The sequence below is a fragment of the Puma concolor genome, chromosome D3 (assembly GCF_028749965.1).
Source record: "Puma concolor isolate L17-30 chromosome D3, mPumCon1.1.hap2, whole genome shotgun sequence".
Lineage (NCBI taxonomy): Eukaryota > Metazoa > Chordata > Mammalia > Carnivora > Felidae > Puma > Puma concolor.
In genome coordinates, this window is record NC_141678.1 from 13,084,917 (window position 1) to 13,107,998 (window position 23,082).

The window sequence follows — 23,082 nt, forward strand, 5'->3', positions numbered from 1 at the left end:
ACCGTGCCCTGACCCCGAAAGAGTACAGAAATTAGTTGCTAATTCGGGTAAGTATGAGAACAAAGTTTCTTTTCACTCAAGAGACAGGTGGAAAGGACTCAGCAACTGTCACTATCAACTTTTACACTCTTCCATCTCCCTGATCTCAACTACAACTAATCCAAAAAACAAACCTCACTTTCTCTCTCACACACACAAGCACAGAGAGAGACAGAGACGGAGACACAGAGCCTCCAAGACTAAGACGGAAAGTACCTCCATCTGGTGTTTTGTACTGTAGGTTGTGGGAGGAAATCAGACCTTTTGCTGAGGAAGGTTCTTCCACCGCCTGACAGACACCTGGGACTACGAGGGCGGGAGAGCCGGGTATACTGCGGGACTATGTCCCTGGTTCTCCATCATTTCGGGGTCACCAATCCATAGCATAAATAAATCTAATGTAAGTTATTATAGCCTCTTTCCCTTAAGAACTTCCATACACAATACTAACATGAAGCACTAGTAACTGTGCTTTGGCCTGGAATCCCTCCCTCCATCCCACTCTATCCTGTCCTCCTCTAATTCAGTTCTGTCCATCTTTGGTGTCCCAGATCAGCCCACACAGCACTCTAACACCTACATATCGGCTCTTGCATCACCAAGTTGTAATGATTCTTTCCATGGTTCTTTTTTCCCCCAAGAATCTATGAGAAATCTGGGGAAAGACATGGCAGTTATCTTATTTACTGGCCATAGTCAACAAACATTTAAATGCCTGCTCTGTAATATGCTTTATATTCTGTTCCAAACTAGTAAGTGCTCAATAAATACCTGAGAAATGAATGCAATATACTAAGAAGCATTTTCCTATCATAACCTAACAGTGTTATTCTTCATGTTTGCAACCATTAATCATGGGGAGCCCCAAACTATTACTTGAATTTTCTTGTGTGTATATGTTCCTGCCAGTGAGACACTCAATGTTGGAGGAGGGGGAAATCTACACATTTCACTTTGTTTCATAGCCCATCAGCCTCACTCCAGACTAAAATCATAGGAGATACTCAACATGTAAGGCATCACATAGATGATTTTAAAACAGTTTAGGAAGACTAGCACAACTGCCCATATGCTTTAGTTATACTTGAAGAACAGAATTAAGTCTTTTTAAGAGAGAAATTCTAAAATACAAAAACTAAAGAATATCAGAAATATAATTTCTCCTTTTTATATTCTAGCAAGCTTTTTTGAACTATTTTTGAGGGACAAAAAAATTTACACTTGACAAATAAACCTTCACACACACAAGAATGTCAGTTAACCCTAGCTGTTCACTCAGTAACCCCAGTCATTATTACTGAGATTTTCAAAATTCTTACTGTTAAGATAGGACCTAATTCAGTCAAGTATCATAATATTATCTTTCAAGGTCACAATGTGATGCCAGATTTATAAAATGTTCTTTAAGCAATTCTAGGAAAGTATTCCTCTTTATTTATTTTTTTTTTAACTTTATTTATTTTGAGAGAGAGCAAGCAAGCAGGAGCGGGAGAGGGGCAGAGAGAGAAAGGAACAGACGATCCCAAAGCAAGCTCTGTGCTGACAGCAGAAAGCCCAGTGCAGGGCTCGAACTCACAAGCCGTGACATCCTGACCTGGGCGCCAAAGTCGGACATTTAACCAATGGAGCCACCCTGAAGCCCTGAAAGTACTTCTCTTTAGAAAGTAATTCCCAGCCCCCTACTATTTACCAAAAATCAATGTTTCCAGAAGAAACAGCTACTAAAAAATGAAAATGAAAGCACGTTGTGTTTGTATGTGTGCATATGTGTCCATGTGTATGTGTGTGCACACACACTTCTGTGCTATGCCACATGGCTCTAAATAATAAAGTACAGAGACTAACTGGACTCCAAAGTTGGCAAGACCCAATTTTTTTTTTTAATTTTTTTTTAACATTTATTTATTACTGAGAGACAGAGAAAGAGCATGAGCAGGGGAAGGGCCGAGAGATGGGGAGACACAGAATCCGAAGCAGGCTCCAGGCTCCAAGCTGTCAGCACAGAGCCCGACGTGGGGCTTGAACTCACAAACCACAAGATCATGACCTGAGTCGAAGTCGGACACTTAACCAACAGAGCCACCCAGGCACCCCAAGACCCAATTTCTAACCACAAAACCATGGCAGACCTGAAATAAGATTATAAGAGCCACAGCAGCAGCAGCCACAGCCTAACTCAGCAAACTATTTCCCAAATGGAACTGTTGGAAGGTTTAGAAGGGAGCCCCCACTGGCTCTGGCTCCTTCAGCACACCTGAAACTATGCAGGAGCCACAGTTTTCAAAGATTAAAAAAAGTTCAAGGATGGGGTGCCTGGGTAGCTCAGTCCATGAAGCATCCAACTCTTAATTTCAGCTCAGGTCTTGATCTCAGGGTCATGAGTTCAAGCCCCACATTGGGCTCTGCGCTGGGCACAGAGCTTACTTTAAAAACAAAAAAAGTTCAAGGACAGTGTTTCTCTACCACACCCGGAATCAAAGTGCACTTTAGTGTTATCATCTAGTTACACAGCTGCTCAGATAGACTAAATTTTATAGAATTTCATAAAAGAAATTCCTTACCAGCATCAAAGCCTTTATTTACTTCACCACTCCAATCTATATCAAACATATACGCAAAAAAGTCCCCTTCCTAGCAACTAGTCTCCTTCCTAGAAATTGCTCCCAGTTCCCAACCAAATAAAAGAAATTCACATAATTTAGAAGCTGAAGAAATCTTTTTCAACTGATCCCTTCTATCTTCATTATTTCAGGTTCCTACTGTGTCCTAGTGGGTAGCTGGCTCCTCTGGCCAAGCACACCCTATCTTTCCCATCCTCTCCAAAATCTCTGTAAAAGTTAGGCATTTCATAGGCCTAGCCCCACCTGAAATAATTTTTTAAAAAGTCTTAATCCATTCTCTGTCCTAAAAGTATTAAATAGATCAACTGATTGGTCTCAGGGTGAATGTGTTTCTCTCTAGACATTTACAAACAGATACATGCTTTTACTCACTTGTGTCTGTCATGTCTATAGCAATTCTTCCTTTAAAAGCATATGGCCCTTAGATCTAAAGACTCCTTTTCCTACTTCCTTTAGAGAACTGCACACTGCCACAACTCAATAAAATAGGAATTTATTGATTACTCATTTCCTGCTCTGTTACCACACTATACCCAAGGACTCTCAATATTGCAAATTCTATCACCATTTCTTCATCTAGGCCTGTACCCAACACCATGCTCCAGTGAATATATTTATTATGTTGAAACCTTAGAATCAGCATATCCAAGGACAGTGCTCATGTACCCTCTGATAATTACCTCTACTAAATCACAATACCACAGGACATTGAAAGCTAGTAATATACAAATATAATGCTATTGCTATCACAATTATAATCCAACTTCCTTCATGTTATTTTTACTGTACTTTTCTAAATGACTATCTTCACTCTAAACACCAACTCCTGGTAAACCAAAAAGCCTGGGTCAAAGGCAATTCTAGAAGGTAGTTATAAACTACCTTGGGGTGACTATGGTGGCAATCCATTAGGAAAACAGCACCAGTGGACTACTCTGAAGGGACATTAGGTTTTACAAATGTCAAATAAGTCTCCCTAAGTAAGTATGGACAGGATAGAGCTTAACAGCCTCAAAAGACCCATGTGATCTATTGTGTGCAAAGCAATGATTTGCACTTTAGAGAAAAAAAGTACCTTTCCATCAAAATCAGCTTATGAGTTTGATTCTAAAAACTTAAGACAATTAAAATTAAAATATACTACCACATTTGATAGCATTATGCCAGACATTTTAAGCATTTCTAGAAGCTACAAAAGTAAGATTTTTTTAAGTCTCATATATGATGCAAATCACTAAGTACTGAACTGGGTAAGCAGTACTAAAACTGAGTAAGATGAATGGCACACATTTCCTGGCTTTTTTTTTAACAGCTCTTCAACCCAATGTTTGACTTCATTCAGATAGCGTCAGGTAAGATGGATGTACCGTACTATGAAAGATATACCAATTACAATAACATAAGAGTAACAGCCACTAAATCTGCACTATTAAAAATGCCAAATGAATGGGGCGCCTGGGTGGCGCAGTCGGTTAAGCGTCCGACTTCAGCCAGGTCACGATCTCGCGGTCCATGAGTTCGAGCCCCGCGTCAGGCTCTGGGCTGATGGCTCGGAGCCTGGAGCCTGTTTCCGATTCTGTGTCTCCCTCTCTCTCTGCCCCTCCCCCGTTCATGCTCTGTCTCTCTCTGTCCCAAAAATAAATAAAAACGTTGAAAAAAAAAAATTTAAAAATGCCAAATGAAGAAACTACTGGAAAAGATTGCAGGTTCTAGTTTTCCATAATCTCTTCACAGTCAACGTCCTTCTCCATAAGTGAGGAGTGTAAAGCAGCCTAAACTTGAAATACAAAATGTAACCTTTGAGAAGTTCACTGTCTGTACATAATAAAATCTCACTAAACTCCAAAGACCGATGAAAAACAATCTGAACAAGGACATTATCAAAAAGGACAGAAAATCAGCAGAGAATCTATATAAGTAAAAACAAAATTAATTCCAGGTATGTTGCCAAAAAGGGATAATTGATCATTAGGAAAACAATAAGCACACTTACTGTCTCAGAGGAGAGAAAAAAATATTCATGACCGGATCCTCTAAAACTGTACGACCTCAAAGGCCCAACACTTTCAGATACTGAAATTTTGACTAAAAAAATCACAACTGAAGAATATACCAAAAGAGGGCAATATGATTCAAAGTTTAACAAAATGTGTATAAATACACGCATAATTGTGTTTTAGAAACATATCTGTATTTCAGTAATGGAACCGATGCCAGTTTGGAGGACAGATTACAAGAAAGGAAAAGACTTCAATTAATAGGTATGGTAGCTTGCTATGTTTTTCTGAAAAGATTGTATCCTTTTCCCAAATATGCACTGTCCCATTAACATCAAGTTTGGCCATATGACTGGGGTACGTCCTACAGATGGATAATAAACACTTTCTCATTCATTTGACTTTCAGCTTGGTGGCACATTTCTCAGCCAATGCAACGTGAGCAGAAATGGCATACACCACCCCTACACAGAGTCTTAAATGGGCTATTAGATATTTTGCCATTGCTCTTTGCGCTCCATCAGGAGCCCAGCAAGTCTTTGACAGGACTGTCCCATCTGCATGATTCCCAACTGGAGGGAAGAGGATACAAGGAGGGTTCCCAGTAAAGGACTCACAATGGGCAAGCAGTATGAGCAAGAAATAAATGTCAACTGATGTAAAAGAGTACGCTCTTTCAGGTTTTCTGTTACTGCACCATAACGGAGCCTAACCTGACTACAGAATTTTGCCACTGCAAAATTTCATGAAACACTTACATGATCTTCAAGTAAGCCAATGGCAGTCAAAATGAAGAGAATGGGACTGACTAGAGGGATAACTGGAAGGGGGGGGGCAGGGGGTATCCAATATTATATGATAAGAACCATAAACCACCCAAACAAAAACTCAGGGTACAAGGATATGAAACAGGGCACCACATGGAAGTAGGATTGGATGAATTATAAATGAATCTCAAAGAGTAAGATTCTTTTCAACGATTATGGGGAGACGGATTTCTGCTCAGCATAGGAGACTTTCTGACAATGAACTTTCTGGCATCTAACTAACTGAACTTTCTAACATCCCTCTGAAGATGAAAAGAAGTCCTTTGGAAAGCTGGGTTCACATAACTAGAGGTTTTCAAGGGAAGGATGGCTGACTACATAAAAAGGATATTTTAGAATGGGATTCTAGAATTATCTGAGCAAACAGGCTAACAGACTTTTAATGCTGTGTCCAACTCTGAAAACAGTAGTACTGATCATTCTATTTGCTAATATTAACAGCAGTTAGCCATTTATTGAGCTCTCATAATGAGAAAGGTACTATGCTGAGCAAAACAATCCTTCACCATCTTATACGTAAAGAACAAGGGCTCTGCAAGCTTGTCATTTGCCATATATTAATTCACTTGGCAGAACAGAGATATAAAATATCTTCCATCTCTAAAGACAATGAAGAAATGGACTTACAGCAATGTATGTCCCTGCAAAGATAGGTTATATTATAGCCAGATATGTTAGCTTCTATCTGACACCTTGAAGGAAAACGCTCTTGAGTAAGCAACGGTGAAGTTTGTTGTTTTAGTTTTTTTTTAAGAAACAGATGACACTAGCTAGACACATACAATGCAATATGCACAAACACTGAAGAGCTACAGGAGGAATGAGTATGATAAAATGAGTGAGGAATGAGGAAAGGTAAAATATGTGAAGTCATATTACCTTAGAATTTAAAACATTCTACACAGCATCAATACAGTATTACCTCAGCACCAATCAATAGCAATTAAAATGAAATTATCTCATTCTGTGTGAAGTTTACAATGTTACCTTAATTTCTTCAGTGAAATTATTTTTAATAATTACTGCAGAAACTCATCGTTCTGTATACACCAGCCAACTGCTGCCTTTTGGAAAAAAGATCAATCTGTATGACTCCCACTTAGCTATAAGTAAGATCTTCTCAAAGTAGTTAATGGAATTCTTTTTTTAATTAAACAAATGGGTACACTTAAAAATACAAAAAGCAGAAATAATAAATCACTAGTGCAAGCTCTGTGAACATGCGAACTAAGAAAAAATTCATTGGGGAAGCACAAATACCCTACAGGTGATACATTCCTTGATGATCTACTTCAATAACCTCAATTCTGGCTTTCATGCTAGAAATTCAAAACGTCCACAGTGGGAAACCCAGTCCATATCTATCTGAATAGAAGTGAAAAGACATGACAGAAAATTGCCAGGAATAAGATAGTAAAACTGCATTTCAATACATTTAGGTTGTAAACAGATAAGCAAGTTAAAGCAAATGGTCTAAGTTAGGGATGAACAAAAAGGCAAGCATGTGTTAGCCAACCCAGTTTCTGTTGACAATGGATAAAGAGAGCTAAAAGCCACCATTTAAAACGTGTCCTTGCTTCATGAGCAGGGTAATTCTCACTCATACAATAGTTACTTAACGTTTGGTGAAAAGAGAACATTATTTTGAAAGATAAAAGAATTATAACAGTTTTTCAAAAAAATCTCAACTTGTCCATTCTAATTGTAGAAAGGGAGCTAAACAGCTTCATTATTAATTATTTTCTAAAACAAACAGTTTTATTTCAAATAAAGTCTTACAAGAGGATTAACATCAAAATATGCAAAATAATAAACCTATGGGGAAACCAATTATTGAACAGTAACAATAAGCCAAGTATTATGCGGCACACATCATATACATCATCTAACAAAAACTCAAGGTGCAGAGTATCCTATACTTAATTTAAAGGGTGTTTACTAAGGCTTAGTGAGGTTAGGGTAACTGCCCAAGTAACAGAATGTGAAATCAAACCAAAGTCTAACCCAAAGTCATTTAGAACTATCCAAAGCTTTATTGTATGCAGTATGTCACAATGAACTTTCCTGTTTTATTATTTTATTTGAGAGAGAGAGAGAGAGAGAGAGAGAGAGGCGCAGAGAGAGATGGAGACAGAATCCAAAGCAGGCTCCAGGCTCCAAGCTGTCAGCACAGAGCCCAACACGGGGCTTGAACTCATAGATTACGAGCTCATGACCTGAGTGGAACTCAGACACGCAACCAACTGAGCCACCCAGGAGCCCCAATGAACTTTCCTATCAAATAATAATTCAATTTGACCTGGAGTTCAGTTTTTATCACAAATTTAGAATTCATGAGCAAGAATAAATGAATTATCTGCATTTCTCTTCTCTCCCAGTTTTTCTGTTCTTCTCATTTTCTCCCAACCATTTAAAACACAAAGACTGAAAAATTAAAAATTAATTTTTCTAAAAAAAACTAAATTAGGATACTAAAATAACAGAGCGAGCTATTTTTTTAAAGTATGTATTTTGTTCCATATACATTAAAAACATACATTTAAAAGACTGTTTAAAGATGCATTAATTATAATACAGATAGTAAGAGCTTCACTACAGCGTATTTCAGAAACAGTAAAGTTTCCACATTTTCCTGAAGGGACTTTGTGTGTGTGTTTGGTTGGTTTTGCAGTGGGAGAGAGAATTACCAAATATTTTAATTATTTAGGAGCATTCAACTCTCAAAAATCAATGCTTCAAAAATATACTACTGCCTTATTAACAGATGGCTGGCCTCTAGGCCCACTCCAAAGTACAGAGGTAGGAACTGAAGTTCAGAATGAAAAAGAGATAAACTTGGTGGGAAAGGTCTTTCTGAGTGACCTAAACGGTGACAACTTATCAACCCCGGCTTAGAACCCTAAGCACTGACAACTGTGGTGACACTACCCTAACCAGCAGCTTGTATAAGGAAGTGAATAGTACCAGAACGTCCCTTCAGCTCTGATCATCTGACAGTACTACATAAAGACTCAGGAAGAGAAGTGAAAAAGTTTTCCTATGGAAGTTCTTAATTAACCCATTCTTTGTCATCTATTTTTCCCCTTAAGACACTATCCTGAGCCCGGAACATACTGTTATGCCGTAAAGTAAGGAGGTGCTTGAACAATGACAACAGGTCAAAAAGCTATAAAAGCCATCATGAAGGGGCTTCCCCTGGCCAAATCTGGAAGGACTTACACATCTAAATAAACAATGATAGTAATGAATTATAATCCATGGAATAAAACAGAAATCCATTCCTCCAAATTTATATAGCTAAAAAGGGAGATAAAAACATAAGAACACATGTACCTTTAAGAAAATGAAAAGCTCTTCCTTACAAAAGAATGTCCAATAATAAAAGTAGAAGGAATGGTGGCATTTGAATTAACACTACAGCTGTAACAGTACTGACCAATTTAGACAACAGAAGATAACAAGACCAAATATGATAACAGGGTAAGTACACAATCTCATTGTATGTGGCCACAAATTACTTATTACAAAATTAACAATGATCGCAGTTAACAAGTACTTACTAATACACAGTGTAGAAATGTGATGGAATACCACCTCAAACAAGTTGATCGACAATGTTAATACCACTGGCCTTGAAATCACAGACCTCCTGCTTTGATATACTGGGGACATGACATCATGTCTACACTATCACTACAAAATGCATAACCTAAATATAATCATGAAGAAACTATCTCAAATTGAGGGACATTATATAAAATATATGACCTGAACTCATTCAAAATGTCAATGTCACGAAAGAAAAAGGACGGCTAAGGAACACTTCTAGGTTTGAAGAGACAGGAAAATTAAAATGTATGATCATGGATTGGATCTTGGGGGAAGACGGCTTAAGATATCAAGGACCTAACAGGGACAGTGATAAAGTTTGAGCTGAATTACATATTAAATAATGGCATTTTATCAATGTTAGATTTCCTCATTTTCATAGTTGTACAGTGCTCACATGTGAGGATATCCCTGGTCTTTAGGAAATGTACACATAAACACTTAGAGGTTAAAGAAAGAACAATTTCAAGTGTACATGTGACTATCGAGTGGTTCGGAAAATAAATTTAAAATACACACACACATTAGGAGTAAGAGAGCAAGCAATCGCACGAACTATAAAGCAAACTGGATAAAAGAAAAACCAAGTAAAGGATATATGAAGTTCTTTGTGCTATTCCTGAAACTTCTCTAAAGTTGCAATTATATCAACATGAAAGAAATGAGATTTATATAATTTTATCTTTATAAAACTGCATACAAAAGCATTTTGGGACCTAACAGGAAAACCTACGAATATACAGCATTACACTTGGGTGTCTCAAAACAACTGTGATGCTGTTCCTTCTCTCACCTTTCTAACAGATTGTGGATCGCTTTGAAGAGCAGTGTCCGACATTCATAGGAAAGGCCATTTTCCCAGAGTCCTTCTTCCACAACTGAAAAAAGCAAAACAAAACAAAAAATTGAACCAGTAAGTAGGACATCCAAATAAAAATAAACTTTTAAGACATTTTTCTAAAGCAAAGTTAATGAATTCATTTAGATGATCTCAAACTGAAACAGAGAAAGGAACTTAAACGCTTGCCAAAAGTCATAAAATACCTATGTACGGGAGGAAATAACATGTTTCAATTTTAAAGTCTTTGGAATGTAAGCATAGTACAACTCCTCTCCGGTAAAGGTCATTCCAACCCAATTTTTCAAAATTTGAAATCATTCAAAGCATTCAAATCGTTCTAATTTCTTTAAAAATTTTTTTCTTTCTTTAACTGTTCTAAAGGCAGTCTCTTAATAGGATTTTAAGGACATGACTTTAGGAAAAATGCCAGGAAATTAAATCTTAATATAAGATCAAATTTATTTCCTAAACTCATAATTTCATTAATGTCGGACATTTGGGGAAGTATCATATTTGCCTTTGAAATATATTATAACACTAAGCCCCAAGTAACTCTAACACCAAGAGAATCCAACAGACTAACAATGCCCCATGCATTCCTAACATTCTTTTCATATATAAAAGGATATAAAACGCCCTAGAGAAGACAGTTAATTTCCTTTTAAATTATATTAGTTCAGTTCAAGATAGCAAAAAATTGGAAGGATGGAAACCACATTTGCAGAAGAAAATTCTCTCTCTCTCTTACTTGTTATCTTGACAAAAGCACTCACCAGAGAAAATTCTGACAGAGAATTAAAACACACGCTAAGTCCACATGCATTTGTAATGCTTTTACCACACCAAGAGACATCTCGAAATCCATCTCCATATTCTCCAATCACACAGAATTAGAAAAAGTGTATTTACATTCATGGGGCTCATTGATAGCACTTTTTTTAAATTATAAAACTGGGTTTGTTTGGGTTTTTTTTTTGGTACGTCAGGTTTTTATTTTCCTATGTGGCTAACCATGATTTACCAAATTTTCCCAAAGCCACCTCTGTCAGAAACATTTTATTATTTATCACAAGAGAAACGTAAATAAATTACAGCAAATAAACAAATGTTCCACTAGCAACAGACGACTTCTGGTCAGGACAAAACAACCAACAGCTTTCTACAATCCTCTGAAAGTGGATTCTTTATAGATCTGTGTTCTCACACATCTATCTTCTGGGTAGAGCTTTTCCTGGGTGAGAAAGAGAGCTAACATTTCAATAAAATGAACAACACATATTAATTTGCTTTTCCTTCCTTATGTGTCTCATTGATTCTAAGACACCATCAATTTTTTTTAATGTTTTTGAGAGAGAAAGACAGTGCAAGCAGGGGCGAGGCAGAGAGAGAGGGAGTCACAAAATCTGAAGTAGGCGCCAGGCTCCCAACTATCAGCACAGAGCTCCACGCGGGGCTCAGACCCACGAACTGAGAGATAATGACCTGAACCTAAGTCGGACACTTAACTGACTGAGCCACCCAGACACCCCAACACCATCAATTTTCAGATGCATCATTATTTTATATATCGCTAAAGGTGGTGGGGTAAGCTCCTAATTAAACTATAACATGGCTCTAATCACTTAGGATTCTTAATTTGCAATTATTTAAAGTGCTCCTTTAGATTTATTGACATTTTTTTTTCAATATCATTACTGTACATACATAAAACGGATAATATAAGCTGAAGAGAAAAGAAAAAAGGTTAGAAATTCCTAAAACTTGGGGCGCCTGAGTAGCTCAGTAGGTTGAGTGTCCAACTCTTGATTGCCACTGAGGTCATGATCTCAAAGTTCGTGGGATTGAGCCCCATGTTGGGCTTCGTGCTTACAGCATGGGGCCTGCTTGGAGTATTTTCTTTTTCTCTTTCTTTCTGTCTCTCTCTCCCTCTCTCAAAATAAATAAACTTTTAAAAAAATTCCTAAAACTTCATCAGCATTCAAAGTGTAACTCTTCTGAATCACATTTTCCATCAGTCACTAATGTCAGTTAGTGTTTTCTATATAATAGTCTTTTGCGTCATAAAGAGTGCTGGTGATGTAGCATTTGTGAAAGAGTTGCATCTTTTTTCCAAGATTTTCTTCCAAGTTGGTGACAGCTATTCTGTATGTTGTTAAAAAAAAGTTAATCAAAATCTTCAAATACACTTTAACAGGCCCCCGTAAATTCTTAAACCAATTATCAACATTGTGTCATCTGTTTCAACCACCTTGCTTTCTTTTTGTTTTTCTTGATATACTTTAAAGATAAGAACATACTTTGGTATACAACAAATAAAGAACCTAAGCAAGGTCTATAAATTGCCTTTCATGTTATATCTCTTAATTCTCCTTAATCTATAACAGCTCATCTCCTTTGAACATGCATTAACTCACTGAAAAAAAACAGGTATCATATAGAATACTTCATATTCTATCTATTCTTATTGCCACCTCATGATACCATTTTTTAATGTTGATGCTACTTGGACCTTAACAGAAGATGCGAAAGTTTTCAAACAACCATAACTCTCTATTTCTTCCTCAAATAGTCCTGAAATATTTTAACTGAAATATTTAAGTGTTTAAGTGTTTAAATGTTATGTCATGCAAGGTGGAATACTAAACAAGTTTGAGCAATGCCAACTACACCACAATGGTAAGATACCATTATAATTTTATTGTGATTTCAACAATTTTAATTTTTTTTTTTAATGTTTATTTATTTTTGAGACAGAGCATGAATAGGGGAGGGGCAGAGAGAGAGGGAGACACAGAATCCGAAACAGGCTCCAGGCTCTGAGCTGTCAGCACAGAGCCCGACGCGGGGCTCGAACCCATGGACTGTGAGATCATGACCTGAGCCGAAGTCGGACGCTTAGCCGACCGAGCCACCCAGGCGCCCCTGATTTCAACAATTTTAAAACAGACTATAGAGCTGATTTTTTTTCCTTTGAAAAAATTCTTAAAAGAACAATTACAGAAGACCTACAATTAACATCATACTTAATGTTAAAAGACTGAATATTTTCCCCCTAATATCAAGAACAAGGCAAGGATGTCTGCCGTCACCACTCTTTTTCCAGCTTTAGAGGAGGTGTCAGCCAATACGATAAGGCAAGAAAAAAAAAATACCAATCATACTAATTCAAATAGAAGAAGTAAATATCTCTATTCATAGATGACATGACTGTTTGAAAATCCCACAGAATCAGCAACAACAACAACAACAAATAGTTACTAGATCTAAAACTGAATTTAGTTAGTTCACAGTATACTAGGGTCAACAGAAATTTTAAAAATCCTATTTCTATATACTTTAATGAATAAGAAATTACATTTTTAATTATCATTTACAATAGCATCCAAACCCACGAAACTCTTGGATATAAAACTTACAAATTATGTGCAAGAATTATACGCTAAAAACTACGATACTGATAAAAGAAATCAAAAAGACATAAATAAATGCAAAGGTATACATTGATCATGGACTGAAAAAGTTACTATTGTTATCAATATTAGATCTAGAGAGTCAACTAAACAAATCTAGAGAGTCAACTCGATTCTAATCAAAAATCTCTGCAGGACTTTTTACACAAGGAGATGCCAAGTCTACATATTTCTATGACAAAGCAAAGGAACTAGAATCACCAAAATAATATGGTAAAAGAAAAATATAGTTGGGAGACTTACACCACCTGATTTCTAGATTTACTAAAAAACTAGAAGTGACAACATAGCATAGTACTAGAGAAAAGTCAGATATATAGATCAACAGAATAAAGAGTCCAGAAATAGACCCGCAAATATACTGTCAATTAATTTCCAAAAAAGACGCAAAGGCAATTCAGTGGAGAAAGGACAGTCTTTTCAACAAATGGTGCTGAAATAAATGAATATCCTTATGCAAAACAAAACAAAACAAAAACTTCAAACTCTACCTCACACCACTTAGAAAAATTCAACGCGGTGCTGAGGTGGCTCAGTCGGTTAAGTATCTGACTTCGACTCAGAGCTTGGAGCCTGCTTTGGATTGTGTGTCTCCCTCTCTCTCTGCCCCTCCCCTGCTTATGCTTGCTCTCTCTCTCTCTCTCTCAAAAATAAGCATTTTTTAAAAAGTTAAAAATAAAACAAATTTTAGAAGAAGAAAAATTAACCCAATATTGCAAAACCTAAAATTATAAAATTTCAAAAACATAGGAGAAACTTTATATAAGCTTAGGTTAGCAAAGATTTCTTAGATATGACACCAAAAGCATGGTCCACAATGCAAAACTGTTAACCAGGACTTCATCAAAATGAAGACCTCTACTCTTCAAAACACATGTAAAAGTTATGTTAAGCTACAGAAAAGACAAGCCACAAATGAGGGATAAGCAGTCACAAATCATATATCAGACAAGAACTTGTATTTACAAATATGCTCTTCTGTTTTAAAACTACCAAAACCCAACACTAAGGGAGGGGAAAAAAAAGTTTAATGGACAATAGATCTGAACAGAGCTTCACCGAAAAAGGTATATAAATGGCAAATAAAAACATGAAAAGGTGCTTGAAACATCACCAATTATTAAGGAGATGAAAATTAAAATCACAATAAAATATCATCCATCAGAATGGCTTAAAAGAAAAACTGAGTACTACATGCTAGCAAGCATACACAGCAACTATAATGCTCATCTACTGCTGAAAGGAATGCAAACATAGTACAGCCACATTGGAAAAGCTGACTTTGACAATATTTTCTGAAGTGAAACACATATTTGCCATGCAGACCAGCAATACCCATCGTAGGGGTGTGTGTGTGTGTGTGTGCGCGCACACACACACACACCCATACATATATACATTTATATATGTTGTTTTTTTTTTCAAGCAGAGTAAGAACTGTGTCCACATGAAAAACTGTAGCAAATGTTTATATGTGTCTTCCCCCCCCCCCACCCCAAAATAATGCCAGGAACTGGAAACCACCCAAAAGTCCCTCCACTGGAAAGAACAAAGAGTAGATACTCCACACACTGGGATACTATTCCAAAATAAAAAGAACTGTTGCTACACTCAAAACATGGATGAATGTCATTATACAAAGTGAAAAAGGCCATCATAATAAAAGCCACATGCTTTATGATTCGTTCATATGGCATTCTTGCAAAGGCAAATTTAAGGTAATGCAAACTGCTCAGTGGATTCCCATTCCCATCGTTGGAATGGGAGTGGCTGATAACAAAGGGACATGGGAAATTTAGGAGATCATGGAACTATCTTACATCTTGATTGCGGTGGTGGTTACATAACTGTGTACATTTGGAAAAACACGTAGAGCTATACAATCTTTTACTGCTCTACATAAACCCATTTTACTGTTGAGCAAGCCTTCTGAACCTAAGCTATTATGAATATACTTCCATTACTTTTTATATTTTTAATGTGGAAGATGAGAACAGGGTGTGAATCAGAAGGACTCCTACTCTGCTCAGTCGGATAAATGTCCAACTCTTGATTTGGGCTCAGGTCATGATCCCACAACTCATGAGAACGAGCCCAGCAATGGGTTCCGAGCTGACAGCAAGGAGTTGGAGCTTGCTTGGGATTCTCTCTCTTCCTCTCTCTCTGCCATTCCCATGCTCAAATTCTCTCTCTCTCTCTCACAAAAATAAATAAATATTAACACACACACACACACACACACACACACACACACACACACACACACACAACCATTTCACCCACAAGAGACCACAGACCAAAGTGGTCCATCCACACAATACAATATAAATTATATTATGTACTTCGTATTAAATACTGCAAATAATACAAAGAGAACAAAAATATTTCTCTAAAACGTTTCTCTAAAAATTTTTAAACACTGGGGCACCTGGGTGGCTCAGTCAGTTGGACGTCCGACTTTGGCTCAGGTCATGATCTCGCAGCTCATGGGCTCAAGCCCCATGGTGGGCTGTGTGCTGACAACTTGGAGCCTGGAGCCTGCTTCAGATTCTGTGTCTCCCTCTCTCCCCTCCCCTGCTCATGCTCTCTTTCCCTCTGTGTCTCTGTGTCTCTGTCTCTCTCTCTCTGAGAAATAAACATTAAATTTTTTAAAAAATTTTTAAATACTGAAAACTTTCAAAAATACCTTTACCAATATTACTTTTTATACGGTAATTCTCATATCTTACTTTGTATTATATAAATATATATTACATAAATTAATACAAAGTTTAGGCACCAATTTAACAGAACACAGAGAAGAAAGCAGTAACACAAAGAAACACAAATCATACTATATTAAGCTCTTGTTTAAGGAAAGTACACTAAAACTTAAGAAGCGACAGGAAATTATGGGGTGCACTGCTGGCTCAGTCAGAGCATGTGACTCTTAATCTCAGGGTTGTGAGTCCAAGTGCCACATTGAGCATGGAACCTACTTAAAGAAACAACAGAAAATTATAGATTATCCTATAATTTACCAGGAAATTTTAAAATATAAGTCACTAAAGGTAATTAAAAAGGGCTCAGTGTTTGGACTTCATACGAACATCTAAGTTTCATCTTACATATTAAAGATTCGAGAGTAGTCAATAATTTATTGGAAGCCAACAACTGTAATCAAAGATTACCCCTCTAGTAAATGATATCGATGTTACGCTATACATATAAAGACAGTGCATTATTTTGCTAGTAGTATTTTAATTTACTGTTTAGATACAGCAAATATATTTGTGGAAAGGAACAGAAGTCAGACCAAACTTTCTTTTCTACTTCATATACAGAATCTCCAGAAACATAAGATCAACGTAGGTTTCAATGAATCTCCAAAACGCCAACATAAGTTAAATCTAGAATATCATTTTTGGAATCTAATAGATATTTGGCCAACACACCCTGGCCCATAGTTCTTGGGTGTGTTATGCCTCAAGCACCAGGCTAGAAATTAGGAATGCGCTCCATAAGCTAATACAGACTTTGAAAATCACTGTAAGGCAACAACTACTTTGAATTCGTTGTAGTACAGCTATCACATATTAAAAAGTCTTTTATTTTTAAATAACAAGATAAATAACTTACAGTCAAGGCTTTACTATTTGTCAAGCTTTGAATCAAGCACTATATGTAAATGGGTGGCAGAAAGAACATTTTCACCACATCATGAGACAGAGTAAAGAGCAATGTGGCATTCACTTTAGCCACTTAGTATCTGACTTCTTCTTATCACTTGGAATTGTCTGTTTCATAAGTCAGAGGTCAAATATAGTCACCCCTCCAAGGAGCTGAAACAGATTCTCTCCTCTTTTCATCTCCTGCAATATGGACAAGGATACAGGTGCTAAAGTCCACTAGATGCTCACACACCACACCTTCAACTCTGGATCTAGTGACACCGAAGAAAGACAGAGAGTTCTTTCCCTTCTTTTCTTTCTCTCTCTCTCTTTCTTTCTTTAAAGATTTTATTTTTAAGTGATCTCTACACCCAACGTGGGGCTTGAACTCACAATCCTGAGATCAAGAGTCTCCCACTCTACAGACTGAGCCAACCAGGCTCCCCTACACAGAGAGATCTTTCCGTCAGCACTAGAACTAGAAGGTGTGAGATCAAGTTTCTGGTGCTCAAGTAGCAGAGCTGCTGCAGCATCTAGCGCTCAATGATGACACTGATAACATTCTCATCAAATCAATTCTGCAGCACCGAGCCTAAGACTGACACATAGTTCTGTGAACATTCAATATTCTGTTAATCAACTCCTTTTCCTAGTTTGCAACAAAGAATTCTGACCAATACAGCTTATTCTAATCTACATTTTATAATAAGAAAACTAAGGCTAAAAAATCTGTTTTTTCAGTTCATTTATTTTTAAGAGAGCGAGAGTGACAGAGAGCAAGTGGGGGAGGGGCAGAGAGAGCGGGGAAACACGGAATCCGAAGCAGGCTCCAGGCTCCGAGCTGTCAGCACCGAGCCTGACGTGGGGCTTGAACTCACAAACCGCGAGATCACGACCTGAGCGGAAGTCGGACGCTTAACCGTCTGAGCCACCCAGGTGCCACAAGGCTTAAAAATCTTAAAATTTGCCCAGGGTCACACAACTAATAAATTCAAGAATCTAGAGTCAAATGTATTAAGAAGCTAACATGATGGGGCGCCTAGGTGGCTCAGTCAGTTAAGAGTCCGACTTCAGCTCAGGTCATGATCTCGTGGTTCTTGAGTTCAAGCCCCACGTCAGGCTCGGTGCTGACAGCTCACAGCCTGGAGCCTGCTCTGGATTCTGTGTCTTCCTGTCTCTCTATCCCACCCTTATTTGTGCTATATATCTCTCAAAAATAAGTAAACATAAAAAAAAAAAAAAGGATGGGGCGCCTGGGTGGCTCAGTCAGTTGAGCATCTGACTTCGGCTCAGGTCATGATCTTGCAGTTGAAGAGTTCAAGCCCCACGTCGGGCTCTGTGCTGACAGCTCAGAGCCTGGAGCCTGCTTCGGATTCTGTGTCTCCCTCTCTCTCTGCCCCTTCCCTGCTCATGCTCTGCCTCTCTCTGTCTCAAAAATAAATAAACATTTAAAAAAAAAAAAAAAAAAAGGAAGCTAACAGGATCAAGTGTATTTTATATCTACTTTTATAAACAGGAAATATACAAATTATCCCATTAATTAAACTCCACAAGGATAAGCAATTTATTTGCATAGCTGCAGTGACTACGACATATCAGATATTCATAAACATGTGCTCAGTTGACCTAGTATCGTATGAGCACATACCTTTCAAATTTCATTGGATTTAGCTTCAATCTGAAATCTCCTTATACTGAGTTAAGAGGATTAGTGGCAAAGATAGGATTCAAGTCCCAGTTTGGGGACTAACACCCATGCTCTTTCCACTATACCACACTTCTCCATAGGGTTAGAAATTTTTCAAATTTCAGGAATAGAATTTAGTGTTTCATTACTTACATATAACACCTAGTGCTCATCCCAACAAGTGTCCTCCTGAATGCCCCTGGCCCCTTTAGCCCTTCCCCCGCCCAACACCCCACGAGCAACCCTCAGTTTGCTCTCTGCATTTAAGAGTCTCTTATGGTTTGTCCCGCTCTCTTTTTATATTATTTTTGCTTCCCTTCTCTTATGTTCATCTGTTTTGTATCTTAAATTCCACATGAGTGAAATCATACGATATTTGTCTTTCTCTGACTTATTTCACCTAGCATAATACACTCTAGTTCCATCCAAGTTGTTGCAAATGGCAAGATTTCATTCCTTTTCATCACCGAGTAATATTCCGTTGAAGATATACACCACACCTTCTTTATCCATTCATCAGTCGATGGACATTTGGGCTCTTTCTATACTTTGGCTATTGCCGATAGTGCTGCTATAAACACTGGGGTGCATGTGCCCCTTCGAATCAGCACTCCTGTATCCTTTGGCTAAATCCCTAGTAGTGCAATTGGTGGGTTGTGGAGCAGTTCTATTTTTAATTTTTTGAGGAACCTCCATACTGTTTTCCAGACTGGCTGCACTACTTTGCATTCCCCCAGCAACACAAAAGGGTTGTTCCCCTTTCTCCGCATCCTGGCCAACATCTGTTGTTGCCTGAGTCATTAATGTTAGCGATTCTGACAGGTGTGAGGTGGTATCTCATTGTGGTTTTGATCTGTGTTTCTCTAATGAGTGATGCTGAGCATCTTTTCATGTGTCTGTTAGCTATCTGGATGTCTTCTCTGGAAAAGTGTCTAATCGTGTCTTTTGCCCATTTCTTCACTGGACTGCTTTTTGGGTGTTGAGTTTGATAACTTCTTTGTAGATTTTGGACACTCTTTATCAGATACGTCATTTGAAAATATCTTCTCCCATTCCATCAGTTGCCTTTTAGTTTTGCTGATTGTTTCCTTCGCTGTGCAGAAGCTTTTTATCTTGATAAGGTCCCAACAGTTCATTTTTGCTTTTGTTTCTCTTGACTCTGGAGATGTGTTAAGAAGTCGCTGCAGCTTAAGGTCAAAGATGCTGTTGCCGGTTTTCTCTTCTACAATTTCGATGGCTTCCTGTCTTGCATTTAGGTCTGTCTTCCATTTTGAGTTTATTTTTGTGTGTGGTGTAAGAAAGTGGTCCAGGTTCATTCTTCTGCATGTCACTGTCCAGTATTCCCAACACCATTTGCTTTATCAAAGATTAGTTGGCCATACATTTGTGGGTCCGTTTCTGGGTTCTCGGTTTTGTTCTGTTGATCTATGTGTCTGTTCTTGTGCCAGTACCATACTGTCTTCGTGATTACAGCTTTGTATTACAGCTTGAAGCCCAGAATTGTGATGCCTCCAGGTTTGGTTTTCCTTTTCAGGATTGCTATGGCTATCTGGCCGGGGTCTTTTCTGGTCCCATACAAATTTTAGGATTGTTGTTCTAGCTCTGAATGCTGGTGTTATTTTGATAGGGATTGCACTGAATGTGGAGACTGCTTTGGGTAGCATCGACACTTTAACGGTATTTGTTCTTCTAGTCCATGAGCATGGAATGTTTTTCCATTTGTGTGTGTGTGTCTTCTTCAATTTCTTTCATAAGCTTTCTATAGTTTTCAGTGTACAGAGTTTTCACATCTCTGGTTAGGTTTATTCCTAGGTTTCTGGTGCAATTGTGAGTGGGATCGATTCCTTGATTTCTATTTCTGCTGCTTCATTATTGGTGAATAGAACTGCGACCAATTTGTGTGCATTGACTTTATATCCTGCTACTTTGCTGAATTCATGTACCAGCTCTAGCAGGTTTTTGGTGGAGTCTTTTGGGTTTTCCACACAGAGTATCACATAATCTGCAAAGAGTCCCCTCTTCTTAATACTGGCTACAAAGGCAAACTTTGACACTGAAGTAAAATCTCCCTTTGGATCCATAATTTGCATCTTAAACTAATGTGTTCTTACATAGTTGCAAGTAATTTTTTCAACGGTTAAACAAAACTGAAATTCTTTCTGCAATCTATTCATACAGCTCCATGATAAAATCAGAGAAAATCACATTTTAGCGTTTTAAACTAGTTTTTTTTTTTCCTGAGATACCTTCTTCTCAAGGTGAAATTTAAACTAACATTCCATTTGCTTGATATTTAGATTCTTCAGAAAGTACTGAGTGGGGCCGTGGGAGGGGGAGAAAGGCCAAACACTAGTTAGTCTAAATTAAGTTTCCATAAATGACAGAAGATGCATTCACTACCTGATTCTCTCCCTTCCAAGGTGGGCTAGGAAGAAAAGTACCCACCAAGAAATCTATAGAAAGCCTTCAGGTGCTGGGCCCCATCTTTATGAAACCTACAGTCTCCCCAGGGTATCCTGTCTCCATCTTTACAATAAAAAAAGCTGTTCTAATTCTTCTGAACTTTCCAGTTTACATTTAAATGCTTATTAATTCTTTCAGAACATAAAGTAGTGGGGTGCCTGGGTGGCTCAGTCCGATAAGCAGTTAAGCGTCCCACCCTTGATTTCAGCTCAGGTCGTGATCTCAAGGTTCCTGGGATGGAGCCCGGCACTGGCCTGGCCTCACTGACAGCACAGAGACTGATTGTGATTCTCTGTCTCTCCTGTCTCTGCCCCTCCCCCACCAGCAAGGGCAAGCTCACTCTCGCTCTCTCTCAATAATAAATAAATGAACATTCAAAAACATATTTAAAAAGACTCTCTCTAGAGTATTTATAAATCTTCTTACATGTAATGGAAGAATTTTTCTAAAACTTTGTTACTCTCAGAAAAGCAAGCACCAGAAGACCTAAAATGCGTATACGAGAAATGAGTGGCGAGATTCAACCAAAACAATGAATTCCTAAATTAAAACATTCCCCTGTTGTTTTGTGGTCTATTATAGCCAAGCTAAAACTGAAAAAGAAAACTAAGTAGTACAGCAGCTGCCTGTCTACAAAGAAAAACTATTTTGGCACTAAAGTTATCACACTGAAGTTGTAAATGCTATAATCAGGATTTGTTGAAACCGCTGTTTTTCAACATTTTTTAATACAGTAATCCTGATAATCAAATATTTAAACTGTGAAAGTACTATATGTTTTTCTTTGAGCAGGAAACAGTGTTTCAGAAAGGAAAATTTAAATAGTAATAATTATGACTGAGTGCCCAAATAATTTTTCAAAATCCTCACAAATTGTAATATAACTTCTTTCAACTTTGAGAAACATGGCTCCTTGCAGAATTAATAAGCTTCTCTGAAAGAAAAACCATATAAAAGGTTCAGGAAAAAAGTCAATATGGCAAAATATCAAAGCAGCATATACTTCAATGATTTTGTGTTTCCCAGCAGAGATCTTGGAAAGATACCCCTTCCAATTCGACAAATGAAACTGACATACTTTACTTGAAGGGGAAAAAGTGGGAGGAGGGAGACTGGAATCGGGTAGGGAGGAGCATAAAGATTGTGAAACCTTGAAGAAATTCAAGCTCATGCTTTTAGAATTTAGGTCACCCTGCCTTACACAGTTTAAAAGTAGAATTACTTTCAAAGAATACATATTTCCTCTGAGCTATGATACATATTTCCTTTTAATGTATCATATTGCAGCAACAGCTGAAATGAACGTCTAGACATCAAAAACACTTCTTACTCCCACCTACTGCTTTTTTACCTCAGGCATCAAAACTAATGAAACCTATTATCCAGAACATTGAGTTCAGTAACCACATTGGCCATTGCAAATATTGGAGGGGGGAGGGGCACTTTCAGGGATGGCACTCCTTATTCAGCCATTAAAATTACTGAAAATCAAATTTTGTTCCAAACTCCAGAAATACAAACAGATTAAAGCAAGGCACATGAAACAAGAAGATGACTTCCCAGTTAGATTTCAGTAACAAACTGCTAAAGATAGCACAGCTCTGAATGCGGGATTTATAATTTGTCCACTCCTTTGTTTTCAATCTTTATCTGCTATTTACAAAGCATACTAGTTTTTTTAAACTGCTTTATTTCTTCACTGCTTTAAATTGTTACATCTCCCAAGAATTACACTAAGCAGAAATCATAATGAAAAATTTATCAATTTAATTTTATGGGTTGCATCAAATGAAATGCTTTAAAGCGAAATACAGAGAGAATTCTGAAGTATCTGCTTTCTGAAGATTGACTTACAAAAAATTTGAGTAACAAAGCAAC

The 23,082-nt window shown here is 37.5% G+C and overlaps 1 protein-coding gene across 2 annotated transcripts in view; it reads right to left on the reverse strand.

The window, feature by feature from the left end:
* The window catches only part of MED13L (mediator complex subunit 13L), a 307,761-nt gene that overhangs the window by 136,559 nt on the left and 148,120 nt on the right, over positions 1 to 23,082 (reverse strand). For both annotated transcript variants that reach the window (XM_086681776.1, XM_086681775.1), the window contains exon 3: positions 9,887 to 9,971. In XM_086681776.1, coding sequence (XP_086537902.1) covers positions 9,887 to 9,971 — 85 coding nt within the window. The remainder of the gene's footprint in view (positions 1 to 9,886; positions 9,972 to 23,082) is intronic.